At 36.7% G+C, this 25,560-nt stretch overlaps 1 protein-coding gene across 3 annotated transcripts in view; it reads left to right on the top strand.

The window, feature by feature from the left end:
• The window catches only part of SLC38A11 (solute carrier family 38 member 11), a 57,675-nt gene that overhangs the window by 24,653 nt on the left and 7,462 nt on the right, over positions 1-25,560 (top strand). For 2 of the 3 annotated variants that reach the window (XM_006935325.5, XM_045033886.1), the window contains 4 exons: positions 13,574-13,644; positions 14,325-14,486; positions 17,739-17,851; positions 20,718-20,849. In XM_006935325.5, the coding sequence (XP_006935387.1) occupies positions 13,574-13,644; positions 14,325-14,486; positions 17,739-17,851; positions 20,718-20,849 (478 nt within the window). The remainder of the gene's footprint in view (positions 1-13,573; positions 13,645-14,324; positions 14,487-17,738; positions 17,852-20,717; positions 20,850-25,560) is intronic. The other variant, XM_019838195.2, reaches the window with a different exon arrangement.

Below are 25,560 nucleotides of genomic sequence, written 5' to 3'. Positions count from 1 at the left end.
CTTTTCACATCATATACCCATGACTCAGCACAGAACCTAACACAGAATTAGAATTGCAGCAAAAGAGTGTTGAATGATTAGTGGAATAAATGAATGAAACTTTGTGCCTTCTGCTTTTAATTGCTTCAATTTGGAGATTAACTATAATTTTGAAGTAATGAGCCAGTAAAAATTATCATGAGACAATAAAAATTTCATGCAAAAACATTCCCTGTCAAAGAAAAATTTCTTAAGCCTACTTCCATGCCAGCAAAATTAGCTAACTGATTTACTAAAATACCATTTGATTCCAAGTTCTGCAGCAGTGTTAGAACTGGTACATTTTGCCAGACAGATTGCTCACATGAAGCAACAAGTAGATCCATCGTTTGACTTGAGTCTACATGAAAATAGGAAAAAACAGCTGCAAGACAATGTATTCTCAGGAAAGATTCATCCAGTCACTGTGCTAGCAGAGCTGGAGGAACCGCTTAGGCTACTGGGTGTTAAGAATGTATTCTACTCATCATCAATTATTTTTTTAAATGGCTGCCATAGTGAGTTTTTCACCTGTCTGTTATTTCCAGTGAGAAGCCAGACTGGCATGCGGTGTGATTCACAAACAAAGGGCAAAAATAGAGTAGTCTGTTCTTCCAGTCGACAAGCATTTATGAAAAGTCTAGCTAATGTCAGTCTCTCTTCTAGGTGTTCAGGCTATAAAGATGAAGAAAGGACAGTCCCTGACCTTAAATACCTATAGTTTATGGATGGCAAGAACAGACATTTGAAAGATAATTTCAATATAATGATCAGTAGAATTATGGGAAAGAGCTTAGAAACAGAGACAGGGCCCTTAGCCCAACCTGGGCAGGCAGGTAATAATATTTCAAGATAAGAGAATATATGATCTCCTGCTTGAAAAAAAAATGTACTAATGTTAGTTGGGTCAAAAAGGAAAATGGGGAGAGGTTGGAAGCTACTATTGGCCGAAGTGTGTGAGGCCCAGACATGTGATGTCTTTAACATGTGATGTGTAGAATGGCAGAAGCAGTTCAGGGGATACTGCCACTGGTCTGGGAACTATCAAAGGAAAATAAAGTGCTGCCCTTGAGAATTTTCCCCAAAACTCTATGTTGCTTTAAATCATTCCTCAAATATATATTTTATCACAGTTTTAACAACAGCCATGTCTCCATGTTACCTTAAGAGATCCTTAAGGTAACCTCATGTTACCTCATTTGAAAAATTACTGAAGATGGTGCTTTCCTAATCCACTGACCCCCATTCTCCCATCTCCACCACCTACGTAGCCCTCTGTGTTTAGGAAGTAACTAGACTTTGGTGATTCTGAGCTGAGAGTTTGACTAGGCTATGCAAATAAATGACCATAGACAGGCTGGCAGAGACCAACATGGAAGGAAAGCTTCATGTGTAGTGTTAAGAAATTTGAATTTGTTGTTTAGCTGATGGGGCACTGGAGGTTCTTCAGCAGGAGAGCAACTGCAGCAAGTCTCCCTATCAATGGATTAATCTTACAGCAGAGGTGCGTATAGATAGAGGTACAAAGACTCGGAAGGAGTCTATCTATAGCAAGCATCCAGGCAAAAGACAAAAAGGCTGGTAGAAGTGAAGAAGAGGAAGAAGAGGAGATTGATGTCAGAGTGTCCAGCTTGGACAACCGGACTGTTAGATGGCCTAGAACTCACCACCAAAAGGAAGGTTGCTTGCTTCTTTTAAGCTGTTAACTCAGAGAGGAAGCAGGTCTGGGAAAATCACAGTAAACGTTTAATATTTTAATATCTTGATTTTGAGTAGCTCTTGGAATGGGGAAGAAAATGAAGGAGTAGAAGTCATTCAGTGTTTTGGAAATGCAAGTTGAGTTTAGGGAGAGTCTGGTATGGCAAAGATTGTACAGGAACAATGTGTAAGGTGAAGAATGGCGTAACCCAAGTGGAACCCACTGGAAACAATTATCTGGAGCTCACATCTGAAATTACATTTATTTTAATATAAACCCACGTTATGTTTTAATTTAAAAACATTTCATGAAAAACAAAGTAGAGAACCCAGACAACACTCATAATACTAACAAGTTTTCATTTTACCCAAAAGTTCAGTCTGTCCCCTCCCACCCACTCTCTGCCCTTTCAGTCCCAACTCACAAAAACAGTTAACACCAACTTGTAAAAAGTTCACAGAGGAATTGGAGCCAATAGTGGGAAAGAAGAAATAAGTAGGTAATAGAATAAGAATCAAAAGTGATTGGTGTCCCACATGGAAAACAAGCAGTATTTGTGATCTTAATGGTACCACATTGTGCAAACTTTCATATAATTCATATAAAAAATAAAAATTATATTTTGGCAAAAAAAAATCAGCATAATGTTTTATGTAAATTTTAGTTCAAGATCAGCTTGGTGTAAAATCTGTTTTTTTAAAAAAGGATCAGCTTTGATGTTTACAGTGATTCCCAAGAACTTTCCTGAACAGCTTTGTGTGTTCACATAGACCACAATTGTTTACAGAAGAGAATCAGAAGAAATGTGAGCTGGGAGCAAGGAGGTGGCAGAGAGCTGTCAGCTGATGCCCAAGCTAGGGAAATGGGCAGACCTGCCTATATCATTAATAGCTTGTGGTGTGACAGGAAATGTGAAGCCTTTGTTTGTGTGCCTGCCAGAGCACTTAACTCTCAGATGTGTCTGGCTGACAAGGTTAATATGTAAGGATCTCTTAACAGAAAAGCAGGCTCTGCCGAGATTGTATGATTGTATGCCTATGTGTAGCCGAAAAGAGTTTGGGCAGGTACCACAGAGAGGTATCATGTTTGATCCTCTCGATCAGAGGTGTGATGTGCTCAGGATCAGAAGCAATCCCCTTGAAGCTTGTTTTCATAAGTCTGTGAAGACTAGAGATACATTGGATAGGACCGGCTTTCTGCTGCTTTGCCTTATAAATGCTTAGCTGTTGTGAAGGTAAGGTGGAGCTTGCCTTTCAAAATAGGATGAAATGTCTGAATCCAAGAATCCAAACGGAAATGATGTTGCAAAGTGAATTTATGTCCCTGAACCTCCCCACTCCCATCCCCCTCCACACATACAAAACGTTTCTAAAAAGAATATAATTAAGCATCCGACTGGATTTTTTTTTTCTTTTTTCGGAATAAGAGAAGCTGTCATTGTTTTGAAAGTAATTTGCTGTACCAAGGTTGCAAATTGCCATAAGCCAGTCTCTATTTGTGTTAATAAAAAAATATATTAAAACACTTGAAGCATTATGTCTTGAATCCTCTGAACCTGATGGTAAGCCTCCATTATGTTGCCATGATCCATTTGAAACTTTGTAAGACATTTTATAGGATCCTGCTTCTTCCCAGTACTGCTGTTATTTGGTTTTATTTTTTCTCAAAAGAATACATTCATATATTTTTACAAAATCAAATATTACAAATGGCTTTTAATGAAATAGAGAAAGCTTTTACCAAATCCTTTTCTATTTCATCTGTATCTTTTGACATTTACATCTTTACCTCTGCATAATGTGCTTGTAACTGTAATTTCTGGATTCTCACTCTTTGCCTATATAGTAGATGAAGATTTATCTCTCTCAAATTATCTTTCCTTTTGACCATATCCTAATACATGGAGATATAACACCATGTTCAAAATTAGTTATATTTCTATTCTTGTATACTTTTTTCCCCCAGAATTAATACTTGCTTTTGATTGTGTTTCTAACCAGATTTAGCTGGACGTCCAAGTTAGCTTTTTTTTTTTTCTTTTGGTAAGACTTTGAGTTTTTTGAGGCAGTTTTAGGTTCACAGCAAAGTTAAGAAGAAGGTACAGAGATTTTCTATATACCCACTAACCACACACATGTGTGGCCTCTCCCTTTGTCCACACCCCCCATCAGAGTAGTACATTGGTTACAATTGATGGAGCCAGATTAGTACATCATAATCATCAAGGCCTATAGTTTCTATCAGAGTTCACTTTTGGTGTTGTTCATTCTGTGGATTTGCACAAATGTATAGTCTCATGTACCCATCGTATTATCACGCAGAGTATTTTCACTGCCCCCAAAATCCTCTGTGCTCCACCTATTCACCCCTTCCCCTAACCTTCCAACACCAACCAACCACTGATCTTTTTTGTCTCCATAGTTTTGCCTTTTCCATAATGAAATATAGAATCATACAATATGTGTATACCCTTTTCAGATTGGCTTCTTTCACTTACCAATATGCATTTTGGATTTTTCCATGCCTTTTCATGGGTTGGTAGCTCATTTCTTTTTAGTACTGAGTAATACTCTATTGTTTGGATGTTCCACAATTTATCTGCTCACCTACTGAAGGACATCTTGGTTGCTTTCAAGTTGTGGCAGTTATGAACAAAGCTGGTACAAACATCGTGTGCAGGTTTTGTATGAACAGAAGTTTTCAAATCCTTTGGGTAAATAACACATAACTCAATGGTTGGGTTGTATATTTCGAGTATGTTAGTTTTGTAAGAAGCCATCAAACTGTCTTCCAAAGTGGCTGCGTGATTTTGCATTCCCTCCAGCAATGAACGAGTCCATGTTGCTCCACATCCTCACCAGCATTTGGGGTTGTCAGTGTTCTGGATTTTGGCCATTCTGGTGAGTGTGTTGTGGTGTCTCGTTATCGTTTTAATTTGCATTTCCTTGATGATATATGATGTGGTGCATCTTTTCATATACTTATTTACCATCTGTATGTATTCTTTGGTGAGGGGTCTGTTAAGCTCTATGGCCCATTTTTAATTGGATTGTTTGTGTTCTTGAGTTTTAAGTGTTCTTTGTGTGTTTTGGATAACAGTATTTCATGAGATGTGTCTTTTGCAAATATTTTGTCCTAGTTTAGCTTTTGATTTTGATCATTTTGTTGCTCTTTCCTCAAATGCTCAAACATGTTAGATAATCTACCGATTTATTTATTTATTTTTTCCTGGAGACCTCCCACTCAGAGCCTTCTAGCCTTCCACCCCGTTGCTCCTTTCTGAATGGATTGATTTCTGTTTGCAGCCCCACTGTCATCCTCTTTTTTGTGTTAGATGCCTTATATCCAGGATCTCATATCTTTCATTTTTCTTTATTTTCTCCATTTTCCAGGGCATCCCACATAGCTTTCTGTTGTCTCTGAGTCTTACACACACACAAGTTTTGCAAAAGGAATCAGCTCTTTTTTATCATTAGCTCTCTCTCTCTGTGGTTGTTACTTCTTCCATTCTCAGCAGCTAACCACGTAAGCATCTGCTTTCTTGTTCTCAAAATGTCTTCTCCACTGATGTCTCTTTTCCATTATCCCCTCCCCCATGAATTTATTCCCATTTTAAATTCCTTTAATATCATTTTCATAAGGTCTGAGGAGAGAAAGAAGGTATATTTCCTTTTTTGTGGGGCTTGCAACTATGCCTTGAAGGGAGTAGACCTTACCATACAGGTGTACAGGTAGGGGATGGTTAGAAAGTCCCATCTCAAAATGTATCCAGTTACTGGATTATCTAATCCCCTTCCCTATCTCTTAGTTTACAGCTGCTATTATGCTGTTCCTGATCAAGAGACTAGGAAATAAAAGAAAGAACAACTATCGTATGTATTGGCAATTAACTTATAGCTTTGGGAAGAGATAGCTGTGAAAAACAATGACTAGGATTTTATCTTGTTTTACTGGGTATTTCTCTAGCACCCAAAATTGGGAATTGATTATTTCTGTCTGTCATTTATGCATTCAGCAAAAGTTACTGTGTATTCAATATGGTAAAAATTGTGAGAGATCTATTTCCTATTGCTTCCAAAAACTATTACACACACACACACACACACACACACACACACACACACACACATGCCTCAAGAGTTTATAATACGTGTAAGGCCATTTCACCTTATTAAAACAAAATGCAAGTCCCCCAAGTAATTCCACAAAGTGAAACTCTTAAGTTTCCTGTTCAGGTAGGTAGCCTCTGACTGTCTCTAAGAAGGTAGTGGTAAGTGTTCAAGAAATAAACTTAAATGTCACTGTACTTCTATTTTCTCAATGCCAATGACAAAATATAACTATATTCTTTTATAATCTTTGTGGTAAAATACAAAAGGAAGAACTTTTAGTAATATGGACAGAATAAACCCTTTCTATAATTTGAAATTGAAATAACAAAAAAATAGTAAGAATAACCCTTAATTTGTGGATGTGTTCATGCGTGCATGTATGTGTAGATAGAAGCTTTAAAATGCAAAAGGTTAATTTTTAACTGTTTTTTTCTTCTTTTAAGCGATTAGTCTAAGATATTATCCAGTAATTAAATAATCAGGCAGTTTGCCTCTCTACTCATCTTAGATGTCACATATCTTCAGGTTTAATGAATGCCCTCTTTGATTCAAACGTTTAATTATCTTCCATTGGTGGTAGTCTCCACACCACTGTAGCAAAATTTATCATATCAACACAGAGCCCCAGCTCAGCTGGGGAGACTGATGGCTGCACTAAGATATAAACCCTGGAGTAAGGTGAGCAGCCCCACGTACCCTGAGATTGTCTAAAATGGCCTTAGGCAGCTGGAAGGTGCACCAGTTTGACAGATGCAGTTGTGCAGAAAATCAGTATATGGGATAGAATACTGAATATTTACTGTGAATATCCAAAGCATAAATGAGCCTTTTCATCTTTTTCATCATTATCAACCAAATGGCTGCCTATTTGGTAGCATATGTGTCTATTCTCAAGATTAATCATTCATTTATTTTAAATAAAATAGCTCAACCTCCTCAAGGTCCCTTTATTCCTTGAAGGAATTATGAATACTATGATGAAGATTGCATTTCATGTATTTGCAGGTTCTTACAGCCAGACTAAGACATGCATTGTTACTTTAATGATAACACAAGGAAAGGGAGAAAGAGTGGGAAGGAGGTCTTATCCAATACTGATTGTCCACTATATAACACACTCATTCATTTTCTTATTTAACCCTGTGCCAGATATGTAAATAGAATTATTAATAATGTGGAGAATTATTATTAATAATAATAATGTGGAGAATTATTAATAATGTGCAGACAAAATTGTGACCAGTGTCATTAAGTAATCTGCCCTAAGGCAGTCTGCTAGTATATCATAATGCTAAAATTTAAATCCAGGTTTGTCTGACCTCAAAGCCCGTATTTTTTTCCATTACAGCTTTCTGTATTCCATATGGTTTTTCTCAGCTGTGAGTAAGGTTGTCCTTCATAGAGGAAATTAAGTTCATTGTTGTTTTAGTTGTCCTTTATTAGTATTAACCACAGTTTGGTCTGTAGCCAGAAAATAATCACAGTAAATAAAAGAAGCAGGTAGGAGCCAAATAGAGGTAAAAAGCTAGTCCATTCATCAGCAGGTAACAATAACACTTACTGAAGAGACGCTATCGACCTCGGTGGACTAATTTCAGAACTATTGGCTTCCATTGCAAACTCTAGACACACACCAGTGAATGCAGTTGGTTTCAGTTCCTCAGGGAAATAAACTTCAACAGTAGCAATAGAAGAATCTAAACCAAAGACAACTGGGGAGTAGTTCTTATTTGGGGATTTCTTCAGAAGAAGACTTGCCTCCTTTTGTACAAAATAAATATTTTAGAAGAGTTGTATGTTAATTAATATGTTTGAATTTGAATGATCATTTGAAAGCCATTCCCAGTTGACAGGTAATTTATTGTGAATTATACTTTAAAATTCAAGAAAGAAAAAGGAGGGGCGCCTGGGTGGCTCAGTTGGCTGGGCATCCAACTTTGGCTCAGGTCATGATCTAGCAGTTCACGAGTTCAAGCCCCGTGTTGGGCTCTGTGCTGACAGCTCAGAGCCTGGAGCCTGTTTCGGATTCTGTGTCTCCCTCTCTCTCTGCCCCTCCCCTGCTCATGCTCTGTCTCTCTCTCTCTCTCATTCTCTCTCTCAGAAATAAATAAAGATTTAAAAAAATTTTAATAAAAAAAGGAATCCTGTAATCATTTTGTAATAACAAATTAAATTTCACTTCATTGATTCATATTTCATAGTATTTCAGCATGACTACAATATACTATATCTTTTCTGCCATGTCTGTATTCATGATAACAATTTTAATTTGTTTGTTGGTTTTTTTTTTTTGCTTTTGCTTTTTGCTTTATTTTGAAGACTCTCTGATATCCATGATTCTTTATATGTTAAAAAAAAGTACTCTTTCTGTTTATTGTTATATTCAATTCTTCCATTCTTCTACTTGCCTTTCAGAAAATTCAAGTGGTAAATAATAGCTGAAATTTACAACGTAAGCTACACTATAGGAAAAAAAATTAAACCTCTTTGGGTAATTTCTTTAATTCTTTTAGAAATTAGAAAATAATTACGTCTCTGAACAAAAGTTATCAATATGACTCCTTCTAGATCTGTATTGCCCAATATAGTAGCAACTAGCCACATGTAGCTATTCATTTAAATTACATAAAATTAAATAAATTGAAAACTAATTCCTCTGTCATACTAGCCATAATTTCAAAGTCTCAATAGCCACATGTGGTTAGTAGTAACCATATTGGACAGCACCGATACAGAACATTTCTGTCATCATGGAAAGCACTATTATATAGTGCTGTTCTAAATTGTGATATAGAATATAGACCAAGATGACTTCTTTCATCTTTTTTTTTTTTTTTCTGCACGATCCCCAGCAATTTAAAAAAGTAATTGCTACCTAGGTAGCGGCCAATAAATACTTGTTGAAAATTGAATGAATTGAATGAGTGACTGGAAAACAGGAAGAATGTAGTTTCAGTTGTAGAATATTTGTGGAAATTTATGGTTAAAAATTAGGTTCAGATCCAGAAAGGTTTTATGCAGTAAATATTGTATAATCATACAAAGTTTGGGAAGCAGGAAATTGGGCTGGATTCTTTTGAAATAATTTTCTATATTTATTGCCAATATTTGCCAGCAATAGGCTATCATATTTAAAAGTCAATTCATTTCTCTTTCTCTAGAGATAGCTATTATTCTTAAGTTGGTTTAAATCATTCCTGTTTATGCTTTTATACTTTACTATGCATTTATGTATTGACAATAATATCTAGTATTGATTAGTATGTTTGTAAAATATATATATAAATAACCACTATGGTAGGGGCTCCTGGGTGGCTCAGTCGGTTAAGCATCTGACTTCGGCTCAGGTCATGACCTCGCGGTCCGTGAGTTCGAGCCCCATGTCGGGCTCTGTGCTGACAGCTCAGAGCCTGGAGCCTGTTTCAGATTCTGTGTCTCCCTCTCTCTGACCCTCCCCCATTCATGCTCTGTCTCTCTCTGTCTCAAAAATAAATAAACGTTAAAAAAAATTTTTTTTTTAAATAACCACTATGGTAAAAATATTGCACATTCTCTTCTATAATTCATGATTTTTCCTTCAGTATTATTTTTCATATATTTCCATTTTGATACAGTTAGTACTGAGTGAGTCTTTTTCATTGTTCTTATAGCACACAATTTTGTTTATGTCATATTTTAGTTATGGATTTATTTATCAATTTTATTGCTTGAAATTGAGAGAGTTTCCAAAGTTTGGGTAATATAAACAACGTAGTAGTGAACATCCTTATCCATATTTTTGTGTGTGTGCATGTGTGCACTTTCCTAGCCTAGGTCATATATGTAGAAATGTAATTGTTTGCTCACAAGTTTTGAGTGCCTTCAGCTTTACTAGATATTATCAAACTCTTCTCCAAAGTGTTTTACAATTTACAGTTCTCTCCATAATAATTGCAAGTTGTCCTTTCCCAGCAATTTATCAACATTTCTATGGTTGAATTAAGTGTGAAATGCCTGTTTGTATGGATTTTATTTGAGTTTCTTTGATTATTAAGGAAAGTGAGCAACTTGTAGCATAATTATTCTCATTTTCTTTTCTGTCAATTGACTGTTGTTCATTGCTTATTGGAATGTCTTATATACACAACAAATCTTGTTTCCAAGTGTTTAGCTTATCTTTATATTTTAACTTTGTATATGGATTATTTTATTATACAAACATTCTCATGTTTACCAATCTTTACGTTGCTTTTATGGGTTTTTTAAAAAATTATTTCCTCCTTGAATATCATATTTTATTCTTTAAATTTAAATATTAATTTGGGGGAGAACTGACATCTACATGATATTGAGTCCTCTTATTCGTATATATGGATACAGTACATCTCTCCACTGATTTGTATCTTTCCTTAAAATTATGTCATGCCATTAAGGTTATGCATATCTTCTAAAATATGTAGTGTTTTTATTGACACTGCCTTTCAAAAAATGTTTTACTGGGGCGCCTGGGTGGCGCAGTCGGTTAAGCGTCCGACTTCAGCCAGGTCACGATCTCGCGGTCCGTGAGTTCCAGCCCCGCGTCGGGCTCTGGGCTGATGGCTCAGAGCCTGGAGCCTGTTTCCGATTCTGTGTCTCCCTCTCTCTGCCCCTCCCCCGTTCATGCTCTGTCTCTCTCTGTCCCAAAAATAAATAAACGTTGAAAAAAAAATTAAAAAAAAAATGTTTTACTTGCTTATTTATGTACATCAACCCTATTGATTTTCGTGTATCAAGCCTATATGCAGTGACCTTGCTGAATACTCTTATTAATTTCAACAGGTTGTCAGTAAATTCCCCTGAGTTTTCTGTGTACACAATTCTACTGGGTACAAATAATTTATCCGTTTCCAATGATTACATATCTTATGACTTCTTGTTTTATTGCATTAGCTAGAAATTCTAGGAATATAGTCCAGAGGCAGTGATAGTAAAGATCTTTACTTGGTTTTCACCTTTAATTATAATATTTCTAAATTTTCACTTTTAAGTGTGTTATTTGCTATAGATTTTGGTAGGTATTCCTATCAGGTTAAGGAGGTTCTATTTTATTAATAGTTTGCTTAGCATATTTTTCAAATGAAATACTGGATTGTAGGCTTTTCTACAGATTCTGAAATGCTCATAAGCTTTCTTCTTCCATTAATCTGTTGATGAGATGAATTACATTAATAGATTTTTGTTATTGAACAACCCTTGCATTTATTTGAAAAACTCTGCCTACTCAGGATTTTTTCTTATACATTGCTTGTTACATTTGATAATATTTCATTTTGTATTTCAGCATCTCTAGTCTAAAATCAGAACAGTTTATAACTTCATTTTCTCAATCACAATGGGTATCAAGTTTTCAGAAATCTCAAAATATACTGAGAAACTTTCTCTCCCTCTCCATGCCTCTCACTTGCACGTACATGTGTCTATAGCTGGTTGATTCTGGAACTAATTTCAGGCTCTTTTATAAAAGATTGGAAAGCTATATTTAATGCCTCTTTCTTTCTCTTTATCTAGATTTGGACACACATGCATTCTATCAGTAACATCTTTTTTTTGGTATTTTTCATCTTATGAAATCAACATCACTAAGCTGAATACAAAAAAATCAAAATTATCTCTTTGTACTGTTTCACACTCCATCTTATCTAAGAATATATTCAATGAAACATATGGACCAGGAAAGATTTTAAAAACTTAAGTGGAGGAAGAAGAATGAAAATCAAACTCCTACCTTTTTATTACCAATAAAAGAAATAAAAAGTAGAACAGTACCATAATCTGTACTGAAGGGAAAAATGAGTTGTATTATCCATGTGCAAATACAGCAAGAGAAAGTAGATATTTTAAAACCTATTAAAAAGTTTAAAATCTTCCAAGTTTCTGTAATTTTTGTTGGTTTTAAAAATTTTTAATGCTTATGTATTTTTGAGAGAGATAGAGAGACAGAGCATGAGCAGGGAAGGGGCAGAGAGAGGGAGACCCAGAATCCGAAGCAGGCTCCAGGCTCCAAGCTGTCGGCACAGAGCCCGACTCCAACTCACGAGCCACGAGATCATGACCTGAATTGAAGTCGGACGCTTAACCAACTGAGCCACCCAGGCACCCCCAAGTTTCTGTAATTTTTAGTGCTGCTTTTCTACATCGTTTTTTAAAGACCATGGACAAACTATGTATTTTTCCATGTTAACGTTGGAATTTGACAGGTACTCTGTTCCCAGTCGATGTTCACTGCAGTAAGAACAGTGGAGGCAGCAGGTGGCAGCAGCTCCCACTCAAAAAACTGGGAATCACGGCAAGCCATGTAACAGCCTGAGGCCTCCCTTGTAGGCTAGCTAGTTCTTTTGTGTAACTGCTCATTTCAAATATGGGGGGAAATCGATATAATGCAGAAATCCCACTAACTTTGACAAAGCAAATGAGACTTTTTTTGTGTGCCTATTTTATGCAGAGAATGAATAACAAATTTATGAATTAGGTGGGTGTACAGCTATTGCCTTTATGCTTTCTACGACCCTCCTTCCTCTTTTCCCCTCTTCTGTCCTAGTGTATTGTTTTGGGTTTCACTCAAGCCTTTCCTTTTTCAGGGAAGCTGGACATCTTTTAACATTTCCCTACATTTTATTAAATGACAATGAATTACAATAATAATAAGCTGATAATATTAGTGACCACTTATTGAACACTTATTATATGTAAGGCTCTCTTCCAGAAGACTTACATATTTTATCTCATTTAGTTCACACAATCATTCAATGGAGTAGTTACTACTATTATTACCCACATTTTATAGATATCAAAGCTGAAATGCAGAAAGGTTAATAACTTGCCTAGGGTCACCCAACTAATAGGTAGAAGTGGCTAGAAGACTAATACCAGCTATCTGACCTTGGAACCTAGGCTCTTCACCATTATTCGGGGATATGTTAACCAGGAGACCAATCTCTACCAATAGACAGACTGACAAATATTTTAATTACGCTAAGGAATAGGGCAATTTAAAGTTCATATATTCCAAAACATCTTTGAGAAGTACTTCCACAGGTAAGAATTTGAGGCCACTGACAGTTCAGTATGAAAGGGATGGGCAGCAAATCTCAACTTCTTCACTTACTATCTGTGGAAGCTTGACAAGTTACACCACCACCCAGAGCTTAACTTTCCTAATGTATTAAATGGTGACAGTAACTCTTGAGTGTTATTATGAAGATTGAGATATCATAGGATAGCTCCCAGAATACAGTTAAGTACATCCTCAATTAATATTAATTCATGTCCACCTTCTTGAGTAAACTGTACTGCCAACTATGGATTTCCCTTGGGTAGGATGAGCCTGGAGAATGAGTTAAAGGGGAATGAAGGGAAGTATTCATTAACTGAGGAAGAACATTGCATTATGCATTTTTGTATTTCCCTCAGTGAGTATCTTAAATGATGAGTGCGTAACCAATGTATCTTGTTAAGTTGATGACTAAATAAAGTCACAAAATTAAGTAGTCAGTGGATATTTTATGTATGTACAAACAGTCTTTTCAAGCATTTGACATGCATTTTAGAGGACCAAGGTTACCATTACATTCATGTTCCTGAGAAATTATTCACAATTAAGGAAGATTAATGGGAGCCCCTTATTAATTTCTGACTCAGCTTTTATTGTGACAGCATTTTGTGTTCTCTGATATGCTTAGGCTTGTGTTTGTTTGATCATTCATTAAATACCTGATTTATCTTCTAGACCAAAAACAGAAGATGCCTGGGTATTTGCAAAGCCCAACGCCATTCAGGCTGTTGGTGTTATGTCGTTTGGTGAGTATATGGTTTCAAAGGCCCTTTCTCAATATGGAGGCTTCTGTATAATGAAAAAAAAGTTTTGTATTTGTGTCTGGAGAGCAGATGTCCTAAGTTTTAGACTTCCTATTAGCAGCATATGATCTAGTTTGTGCCAACATAAAATTAGGCTCAAACTTTTCTCACTCATCACTAAAGTTTGATTTAATTTGGACAAGTCTCTTCCTCATGCAGACAACTCATTAAAGTCATCTTGTTTCTTAACTTGAAAATCGAGCAAGTGTTGTTATGTGCTCCTTCAAAACCTTGCACACAAAGTATTACAAATTGGCCAGATGTCTAAAGCTACTCTGTTATATCCCAGATTGGAAAAGAAGCCATGGACTGGAAATATAGTGTTGTTTAGATTTCCCGTAAAACTGGAAGGCCAGTAGGAAATGGAAAATAGGAGAGAAAAGTTGGATAGGCCTGGTTTATATCAAGAGTGACATGAAGAGACTACATAAGCCTAATGTGAGTGAAATTTCTCATTCCTAAAGCCGTTAGAAAGTTATTTTCTGACATAGCTAGTAAATTAATGTATTTGAACTTCAGTAGCATTCCAAAATCATATACATCTCCGAATTTTCAGAAGAAAAAGAGAACCTTAGTGTTTGTTTTAATGACGCTCATTTTGTTTTGTTTGTTTTGTTTTGCAGCATTTATTTGCCACCATAACTGCTTCTTAGTTTATGGTTCTTTGGAAGATCCCACAGTAGCTAAGTGGTCCCGCATCATCCACATCTCCACCTTGGCTTCTGTATTGATCAGTATTCTCTTTTCTACATGTGGATACTTGACATTTACTGGCTACACCCAAGGTAAAATGAGAGATTCAGTCTCATCATAATTTGCTATTCACATGGAGTGGTTCCGTCACTTCTCATTTTGGGTACAATTATACCTAATGTTCTACTCTGAAGTATCACTAATCTCTTCTGCCCATTCTCTCCTCAACCTTCCTGCCTCTACTGCTTCTGTTTTGTGATTCTCTCCCTTTTATGCTAAGCTTAGTTCTGTAGTTCATTCTCTCTCTTCTTCCATGCTTTCATTTAAAAGCACTTGAATTCTGGCTTCCCTCCCCACTACCCCCTGCAGCTTCACTTTCAGAAATATCAGTATCTTTCTGCTCTTCAAAATGAATAATCTTCTTGGTTCTGATTCTCCTGCACCTCTGCGAGTCACTTAACGGTTCTGAACATCCTGTCTTTTCTCCCATAGGAGAAGGAGCACCATCATATCATCATTCACTCTGTTCATATTTTTTTTACTCCCGGAGTGATTGCTCTCTGCTTTTTCCTACCTTCTTTCCCCTTCTCCCCCCACCCACCCCCTCCATTAACGGGCTCAGGCAAGTTGCCTTCTTTTCTCTGAACAAATTCTCTGGAGATTGCCCTTGTTTTAAACTCTAGTCCAGACCTATCCTTTCATTTCCAGTCTCTTGCCTGCAGGACCTACCTATTTAGTTGTCCTGTTCTTACCTTAAACACAGAACATCATCTTTCACACAAAACCAGCCCCTCCCCTCCTTCCCTCCTCCCTCAGGGCACCACTCCACACTGAATTTACTTCTCTTTTCCCTGTTCACCCAGGCCCAACACCCGAATGGCTCTCTCCTGCTTCCTTTGACCTGTGCATTCACCCCTCCGTGTAGTGTAATATCCAGGGCAATCTGACAGCCCGCTAAATGCTGTGATTCAAACATGTCACAGCTTTTGCAGGTCTATTATCTCATTTGACCTTGAAACAACCCTATGAAGGTAAGTGGAATAACTAGTTTTACCCCCTGCTTAGAACACAAAGAGGTGAAGGAACTTGCCCAAGCTGGATGGTGACAAAGTAGAAAACAAGTTTCCTGACTCCCAGTCCAATTTTCTTTCCATTCTCTCTTGCTGTCTACCCCATTTTTGGTCAAGTGTGACCCATTAAAAGCTGTCTCTTATCCTCCAGACCCTCTTCCCTTAGTTGTCAGATGACACTAGGTAGTCTTGAGTGAGTGGTCATTGTTTCAAATAGAGGTTACTGGTGACTATGATGATAGGCGGGCATTTTTCAAATAATGAAAAAAAGTAAAAATGCCTTCAAAACAAAGTGGTTAGTATAATTCCAGTGCCATCAAAAATATAATACAGGCATATGCCATTAGAGTGCAGTAACAAAGTGATCGTGAACATCCTGATAAAAATTGTGTTTCAGAACATTGCCATATATCACTGTTGCTGTATCATTTGCCAAGGTGAATGGCCTGTAGGCTCCAGTCTGTACAAAACCTTGGTTTTTAAATGCCTTCTCTGTAAGACATAAATCCTTTATCTTAGTCACACCTTCCTAATGTTGTTATCAGTGGTAATTGCTTAGATATAATTAAATCTTTATATAACAATGCTGACAGGTTGGTTTGGGTTTGGGTTTTTGTGTTTTTTTAACCTAGCTATAATTCCCGAAAATACACTTAGACTCAAGCTGGAATAAGCTGACACTGTTCCTTCAGGCTGTTTCATTTTAGGCAAATCTGGTCTTATCTGTGCACGCTGCGTGCTTCCTTTCTTTTCCCTCTTAGTAGATAAATTTCAGCTTGTGAGGCACTAAGGACTGCAGGTTGCTCTTGACGTTCTAGGCACTTTTGAAAAGGGGCAGGGCCCATTTTGTAGAGAAGATTAGTGAACAGGGACTTTTAGTCCTCTTTCTCAGAATGGTGGAACCTTTTCAGTCAACCTTGAAACAGGCCTCTGCCACGACTGCTCTGTGGTTTAATCCCTTCTGCCCTAAGGGACACTAGACAGGAATGTGCATTTGTTCTAATTGACAGGAGGAGGGGAGAAGAATCATTAGAGTCTTGGCAGAGCCAAGTCATTTAGCTTTTTAAAGAAAAAAAAAAAAAGGACAGAAATACAGTTTTGTTTTCTTTTTAAACAGTATGGTGGTGTGTGACTTTGATCTGATATCCTGTTCAGTCTAATTGGAAAACGTGACCAAAATTTTAAAATGTAAGCATGTTATATTTAGGAAATGAACAGGCCCAAATATTGTTTGTTTCAGTTCTGGGAAGCTTTTTGCCGCCATGACTTCTGGGCCCTCGTTAGATCCCTCCATTTCTTCATAGATGTCTGAGAAAAAACAGTGTCGAAATAGGAATTGGTCCGGGGCGCCTGGGTGGTTCAGTCAGCTAAAGCGTCCAACTTCCGCTCAGGTCACCATCTCACGGTTCGTGAGTTCAAGCCCCGTGTTGGGCTCTGTGCTGACAGCTCCGTCTGTGTCTCCCTTTCTGCCCCTCCCCCGTGTGCATGCTGTCTGTCTCTCTCTCTCTGTCTCTCTCTGTCTCTCTCAAAATATATAAACATTAAAAAAATTTAAAAAAAAGAATTGGTTCAAGGTGTACATGGTCCATTGTTTAGTGTGGAACTAATTAAATATAATGCTTTTCCTCAGAAATAACCATATTTCCACACTTTTAAATCAGTGCTCTTACACCAAGGTTGATCCGATACCATGAAAGGTAAATTCTTGCTGTGACAGGGGGTTTGTGATTGAACCCTATAGCATGGTCTACAGGAAATTCAGCTCCCCAGATGTACTGGTCTACTCTTCCTTTCAGGATTGCCCTTGATCTAAGAATAACATTTCAAAGGAAATTTGTTTATTTTAACATACTTTTTTTTTTTTAATAACGAAGTCACTTATTTACCAGAAACAAAGACCAGAAGCAAGTTTATAAAACCAGTGTACAAGAATTTAGGGAGTTGATTCAGGTGTCAGAAGACAATGGGTAAAAGTATTTTTCAGATGTTGATACAAATTTAAGGCACATCTACTAAAAACAAACAATGAGAGTAAGGGAAAAACTACTAGTTATAAAATCATCTTCAAGTTGGCACAGGTACTAGTTTTAATATCAGTCAATAATTATAGAGTTATCGAATGCAAACACGCTATATTTAGACTTGGCAGTCTGTTCCGTTGATTAAATGAAGTTTCTGCAGCTTGACTTACATGATAAATACCCATTATCTGATTTGTTAGGTGTTTATCTCAAATATTCAGTTGAAATAAATCTATTTTATATTATTCTCTAGGAGACTTATTCGAAAACTATTGCAGAAACGATGACCTGGTAACATTTGGAAGGTTCTGTTATGGAGTTACTGTCATTTTAACGTACCCAATTGAATGCTTTGTGACTAGAGAGGTAAGCACAGTTCCTTTCCAACACTTTATCTAGTTGATCCCTCTACTGCATTTAATTCAGGAAGACTTGTAAATAATTTAATTCTGCAAATTTGCAAGTGCACGATGAGGAATAGAAGTTATAAAATTTTCTTTTTCAACCAGTGTGAAGAGAATTTCATACTCAAATGCTTACAAGTTATTTTTTTCTAAAATTGGATTTGAAGATCACGTTTGGTGGTTTAGTTTATATTAGCATAAGTATAAATATTTATACAACTGCATTCCAAAATGAATGCCAGCCTTTAATAGGGCCAAACTAAGTTGTTTTTCCTTAAAAACATTCTTACAGAGAAATTAAGTACTGAGATTTAAAACATGTTTTACAGAATTGTCCTTTTGCTAAGATTGTTTTAGAAGTCAACATGTATTCAGGCACCTTGGAACAGATTTTGATCAGTTGTGTTATTTTTAAAAAATGAAAATATCTTACTGTACATGGAAAACCAAAATCAATTTAAGCCATTAGTTTTACAGATATATTTCATTTATATATTTATCCAAGTATATTTATCTCTATTTTACACCATGTAAAATGATAGAGATGGTATATTACATATATATGTTTTTGTGATGTATTTGTACTATATATATATATATATATATATATATATATATATATATATATATGGATTTGTGAAGGATGATTAAGTGAAAAAAGAACTCACTCTTTTTGTGTAAACTTGGATGACATGGCTTGTTGGGAATCCCTTATACAGTCAGCGAAAAATCCACTGTACGAGTCAGCAGAAAAACATGATCCTGTTTCACAGTGGTTCTTTCAGCAATCACATTGAAAAGGGCTTAGTTTTAGGATCTATTCCTAGAGGCTGTTTACACAGTGCGCCATGTGAATGGGTCTAATGTGTGAAGTGAAATGCCTAAACGCCACAGAGCTTTAAATACACTAACTGATCGGCTGGCTTCTAGAGGAAGACCAGTGTCTACCTTACGCCTTTTCTGGGGTAAGGAACTGCTCAGGGAAATGGAATAAGGAAATATTAAGCACTATGTATGTCCTTTACAATTAGCACTTGTCCTCACTTACAAATGTGTAAATCACAAGCCCGTTCTCCAACTTGAATATAAGAGAGAAGTATACTGAACTTTACTTTTATGAAGATATTTTAAAATCTAAGAGCCTGTAAGGTATTTGCTGTTGTTGGATGCAGGAAATGGTTTTATTTTAGCTTCTGCCCAGTACTTTGGGTTCAAATCTGATCTCTAGATCAGCAGTAACAGATGGTACATTCTCGTGTGGTTTCTGGTGAACTGCTTATGGACCATCTGAGTCACTCCACCTGCCCAGCTTATGTCTTCAGTACTTGGAACTTGTGTTTCCTCTCTAGCTGCCATGACAGGAAGACAGAACTAAATCAAGATCTCTGCCATGGTAGCAAACACGAGGCAGAGGAACCTCAGATATACTTCATTCATTCACTTCCTTTTTCTCTCTCTTCTGTCTACACACACACACACACACACACACACACACACACACACAACACACACATACACACACACACAGTCAAAGCCATTTCTATTCATAGGTTAAGTAGCCAGCCACATAAAAGGATGCCAGAAAGCCTGCCCAGACCCCTAATGAATGTCTCTCACTAGCCTGCTGCACTTTCTACTCTTAGAATTTTGTCAGAGGCATCTACAAGAATGAATTTTAAACATTTGGAAAAACATTACCAATTGTAAAACCATAAATAAGTAAAAGTTATTAGTATCCCCATTAATTATTAGCAGAGTTATGGCAGTATCCAGTCTGTGGGGAATGCTACTTATCTAGGAATATTACTTAGTACAGCTTGGAGGGTTGGCTTCATTAAGACTTGCTAGGGGCGCCTGGGTGGCTCAGTCAGTTACGCATCTGACTTTGGCTCAGGTCATGATCTCACAGCGCCTAAGTTCGAGTCCCGCGTCGGGCTTGTGCTGACAGCTCAGAGCCTGGAGCCTGCTTCAGATTCTGTGTCTCCTTCTCTCTCTCTCCCCTTCCTCCACTCATGCTCTGTCTCTCTCTGTCTCAAAAACAAATAAACATTTAAAAAAATAAAAAAAAAGAATTTCTAGCATCTGACCTTCTACCATTTTCAACTCTTGCCTCAGAGGTTCCCTTGCACAGAGTCAACCCTGTTCAGACTGTCTCCTCCTTGTCTCCCACAGGTATCTTTCCTGTTCTTCTTACCTCTTTTGCTCTTTTCACATTGTTGCCTCAGTCTGTAATTCTGCTCTAAATCCTACCCATGTTTCAAACCCTATCTCAAGCCAAGGTCAGACAGGCATATTTCAGAATTGCTGTAGAGCCAATTACTCTCTAAGAAAGATGGATCTAAGTAACTAAAGCTCTTTCTGTTCTAAATTCTATTTGATTATTTTATCCAGTCATAAATTGATCACTATTTGCTTTTTTAGATGGGTTGAATCTCTACAATCTACTTTCATTCAAATAATCTAAATAGCATCTGTAGTTTCTATTAGTGGCAGCCTTATTGAACTCATACTTTTTAAGGTAACTTCCCAACATCATTCTTACACTTAAGAAATAGGTTTTTTTCATACATTATTATACCATGTTCTGGGGCTGTAAGATAACCTACTGCCTATATAATAATTCAACAAAGAATATTTGTTGTTGAAATGTGTATGCATATGTGTTCAAGTACTTCAGAAATATAGGATGTTCATATGGCTTAAGATTTGATTGATTGCCTTACTGGTAGTGTTTTATATAGTCCTAAATGCTATAATATCATATACTTACTTAATAAGTCCTCCATGCCTCTGAGAATCCCTCTCTAAATAATGTGTTTATTTGGCAGGTAGTTGCCAATGTGTTTTTTGGTGGGAATCTTTCATTGGTCTTCCACATTATTGTAACAGTGGTTATCATTACCATAGCCATGCTTGTGTCATTGCTGATTGATTGCCTTGGAATAGTTTTAGAGCTCAATGTAAGTACAATTAAAATTTACACCTTCTATCCTAAAAATAAAAATCTCTTTAAAAAGAGTGTTTACATTTAACAAAGGTTCTATTTTCCATAACAAAGGTTGCACTTTCTGAAATGGAATGAAAATGTGTTCATTATGTTATAATAAATATTAGAGTGATGATATTGTCTACTTTATAGAACTATATACTTTTTTAAACATTTACTGATTTTTTTTTTTTATTTTCAGAGGGAGAGAGTGGGGAAGGGGCAGAGAAAGAGGGAGGGAGAGAGAGAATCCCTAGGAGGCTCCACGCTGCCAGCACAGAGCCTGATGTGGGGCTTGAACTCATAAACCATGAAATCACAACCTGAGCTGAAATCAAGAATCAGATGCTTAACCGATTGAGCCATCCATGCACCCCTATAGGACTATATACTTTTAGAGCAGTGGTTCTCCAGTGGGGGAAATTTTTCCTCACCCAGCAAACATTTTTGGTTGTCACAGTTGGGTATGTGGGTACCACTGGCATCTATTGGGCAAGGTCTAGGGATGCTGCCAAAGACTCCACAATGCACAGGACAGCCCCCCTCATAAAGAATTACCCAATCCAAAGTGTCAGTTGTGCTGAGGTTGAGACACCCTGGTTTGGAGCACTTTTTCATATTTTATTTTCTTTTTTTTAAATGTCTATTTATTTACTTTGAGAGAGAGAGGGAGAGAGAACGAGTGGGGCAGAGACAGAGAGAAAGAGAGAGAGAGAGAGAGAGAGAGAGAGAGAGAGAGAGAGAATCCCAAGCAGTCTCCACATGGAGCCTGACACAGGGCTCAATCCCATGGCAGTGAGATCATGACCTGAGCCAATATCACGAATCAGATGCTTAACCCACTGAGCCACGCACGCGCCCCTCATATTTAATTTTCTGTAATAAATAAACATTACCAGGGGGCCTGGGTGGCTCAGTCGGTTGAGCATCCGACTTTGGTTCAGGTCATGATCTCATAGTTTGTGAGTTTGAGCCCCACATCGAGCTCTGCACTGAAAATGCAGAGCCTGCTTGGGATTCTCTCTCTCCTGCTCACTCTCTACCCCTTGTTTGCTCTCTTGCATCCTCTCTCTCTCTCACACAAAAATAAATACACATTTAAAAAATATTACTAAAAATAACTATATATTACATGGATCTGGAAGTTCCCTTGTTAAGTAAGAGTAGGTCTAGAGAGATTCATTAAATATGTGTGAATGAAGAGTTATACCCCACATTCACTTACCACAGCCCAAGTTCTTTTTCTTTAACATATTATTTTTTCCTTCTCTAGACCTTTCCCTTGTAATCTGTACTGCCATCTCCCAAATCTAGGTGCTTGTGATACCACATCTGAATTAATACTGGTTTTTTGCTTCAACTAGCACATATTTAAGTTCTGCTTCCAGTGTATCATAATAATGCTTAAAAATGTCTACTTTCCTACCAGAGCAGGCATAAATTCTGTTGCCTCTATAATCTGACCCCATGCCTTCTGTGGAAAGTTATTTACCATTTACTTCCCCAAATCTACCCTTAGCTCTAGTCAATCTTATTTTGGGCCTCTGAGTAAGCCATATTAATTCTTTCTTTCATCCTTTGGCTTATATATATTCTTTCCTATAATTATTATTTTCCTTTCATTTCCATCCAAATATCACAAAGATTTAAGATCTAGTGCAACTTCTAATTCATGTATTTGTTGATCAAATATATATTATTCCTATATAATTGAAATACAGTGATGGGAGGAAATCAGAAAGGATCCATGCTTTCACGGAGCATACAATCTCACAATTAAACATGAAAAGTTCAGCTACTATATAAGTCATGAAGAAGAGAAATGAAAGTAGATGGATTCCAGGAAAACATTTATGAGAAAAGATTGACAGGATTTGGTGACAAAGAGGGATAGAGGGACACATCAAGAATGACTCCTTGGTTCTACTTTGTGGAGCTGGGACAATGATGCCACCTGATGTGAAGTGAATAGAAATGGATCTACCACTTTAGAGTCATTAATCTTCCTCTTCTACAATCCTTATGGAATTTCTGCTCAGAATCCCACCACTTGGCATTTATTAATTATGCACCACAAGGAGGGCGGACTTGTACAGATGGAATCCCAAGTCATTATTTACTCACTCTATTGAGAGTTGAGGGATAGATGAAGGCATTATTGTCTGTGCAAGACACTGTTCCCTCCAAATGCCATTTAGATTTGAAGTTCCAGACAAAAGCAGTGGAGGATTCAGTTAGTAATACACTACTGGGGATGTTCTTATAGCAGAATATATGAAAAGTAGGGAGTAGACAGCTTCTCAAAACCACAGGATCCTGGGGAATGATCTAGCCCACCAGCAATGGAAAGAAAGCTCATAGGAGAGATACACAAATATTAAAGGTAACTTTCACCTACTTGCCAATTTTGCATAAACCAAAGACTATTAGGTTCATTCAAAATCATTTTATGTTCCAACCTTGATCTATGATCTATGTAAGTGGATGACTACTACCTTAATGCACTAACTTGATTTGTGTATTGTTATCATGTATCGTGTGTTGTTTAAACTGTCTGTAAGCTTGCCTTCCCTACCAGAGAGTAAGTTCTTTGAAGACAAGAATGATACTTAGCTATTTCATCCATCCTCCACAGTATATGGCATAGTACTAAGAACACAGTGCTCAAATTACTGCATGGGCTATTGCCCCTTGGGATCACAGATCAGGAACTATTTCTACAATCGTTCCTGAACATAAGGGGTATTCATCAGCATAGCACCAGGATACTAAGTGTTACCAAAAAATGATGGTATTGACAGTGACATTAATCTTTCATCTGTGCTGAGGATATGATCAACATAATGATCCCCAGGTCTGTTATTTCTTACTTTGTTAGAAGTCTCATTTGAATTCATATTTGGTTGTATGTGGGCTTTTTTAATATTGTAGGATTTTGGTATGAAAAATATGTTTATCAACTGCCTGATCACTTAGTACATGTTGATAGCCTAACTTAAGTTAAGCAAGCATATACACATTATTGATTTTTTAGTAATGATCTATTTTTGTAAATTTGACCATAACTTTCTGTTAATTGCTTATCTCCATGATACTTGCACAATAAAATTGTAAACATTTAATTACATTAAAGAGTACACATAGTACATATACATAGTACATATACACATAGTACATGTTGATAGCCTAACTTTAAGTTAAGCAAGCATATACACATTATTGATTTTTTAGTAATGATCTATTTTTGTAAATTTGACCATAACTTTCTGTTAATTGCTTATCTCCATGTTACTTGCACAATAAAATTGTAAGCATTTAATTACATTAAAGAGTACCTATTGTACTTATGTTGAAAATTATTTGCAGTTAAGACAGAATTCTAGTATTGTAGAATAATCAGAGAAGAATATTGGGTGAATGTCTATTATAAGGTCAATATCTGAGCTGGTTTTAGAAAACGTTTTACAGATTTAAAGCATGATTCTAGATCTTTAGCTTTTTAAAAACCTGGTCATATAGTTATTCATAAAAAGACAATTAAAGCAGAGTGCTAAGTTGTCTGTTATGATGTACTAAACCCAAGACAATTACACTAGTTTTAAAGAAATGAACCCACAACTATATGGTCAATTAATTTTGACAAATCAGGAAAGAATATCCAATGGGAAAAAGTCTCTTCAACCAATGCTGTTGGGAAAACTGGACAGCAACATGCAGAAGAATGAAACTGGGCCACTTTCTTACACCAAACAAAAAAATAAGTTCATATTGGATTAAAGACCTAAATGGGAGAGTTGAAACCATAAAAATTCTAGAGGAGAACACAGGTAGTAACCTATTTGATATTTCCCATAGCAACTTCTTTCTAAATATGTCTCCCGAGGCAAGGGAAACAAAAGCAAAAATAAACTATTGGGACTATGTCAAAATAAAATGCTTCTGCACAGCGAAGGGAACAATCAACGGAACTATAAGGCAGCCTACAGAATGGGAGAAGATATTTGCAAATGGCATATCTGATAAAGGGTTCATATCCAACATATATAAAGAACTTATAAAACTCAACACCCAAAAAAATGAATAATACTATTAAAAAACGGGCAGAAGACATATAAATGATGGCCAACAGACACCTGAAAAGATGCTCAACATCACACATCATCAGGAAAATACAAATCAAAACTACAAGGAGATACCACCTCACACCTGTCAGAATGGCTAAAATTAACAACACGGGAAACAGCAGGTGTTGGCGAGAATGTGGAGAAAGGGTAACCCTCTTGCACTGTTGGTGGAAACTGGTGCAGCCACTCTAGAAAATAATATGGAGGTTCCTCAAAACATAAAAAATACAACTACCCTATGATCCAGCAATTACACTACTAGGTATTTACCTAAAGAATATAAAAACACTAATTCAAAGGGATTCATGCACCCCAATGTTTATAGCAGCATTATCTACAATAGCCAAATTATGTAAACAGCCCAAGTGTCCATCGACTGATGAATGGATAAAGAAGATATGATATGCATATACAATGGAATATTATGTATCCATAAAAAAGAATGAAATCTTGCCATTAGCAATGACATGGATGCAGCTAGAGAGTAGAATGCTAAGTGAAATAAGTCAGAGAAAGACAAATACCATCTGATTTCACTCATATGTGGAATTTAAGAAACAA

The sequence above is a fragment of the Felis catus genome, chromosome C1 (genome assembly GCF_018350175.1).
Source record: "Felis catus isolate Fca126 chromosome C1, F.catus_Fca126_mat1.0, whole genome shotgun sequence".
NCBI classification, from domain to species: Eukaryota; Metazoa; Chordata; class Mammalia; order Carnivora; family Felidae; genus Felis; species Felis catus.
Note: the sequence above shows the minus strand (reverse complement) of the source record. Positions and strands in the feature narration are given on the sequence as shown.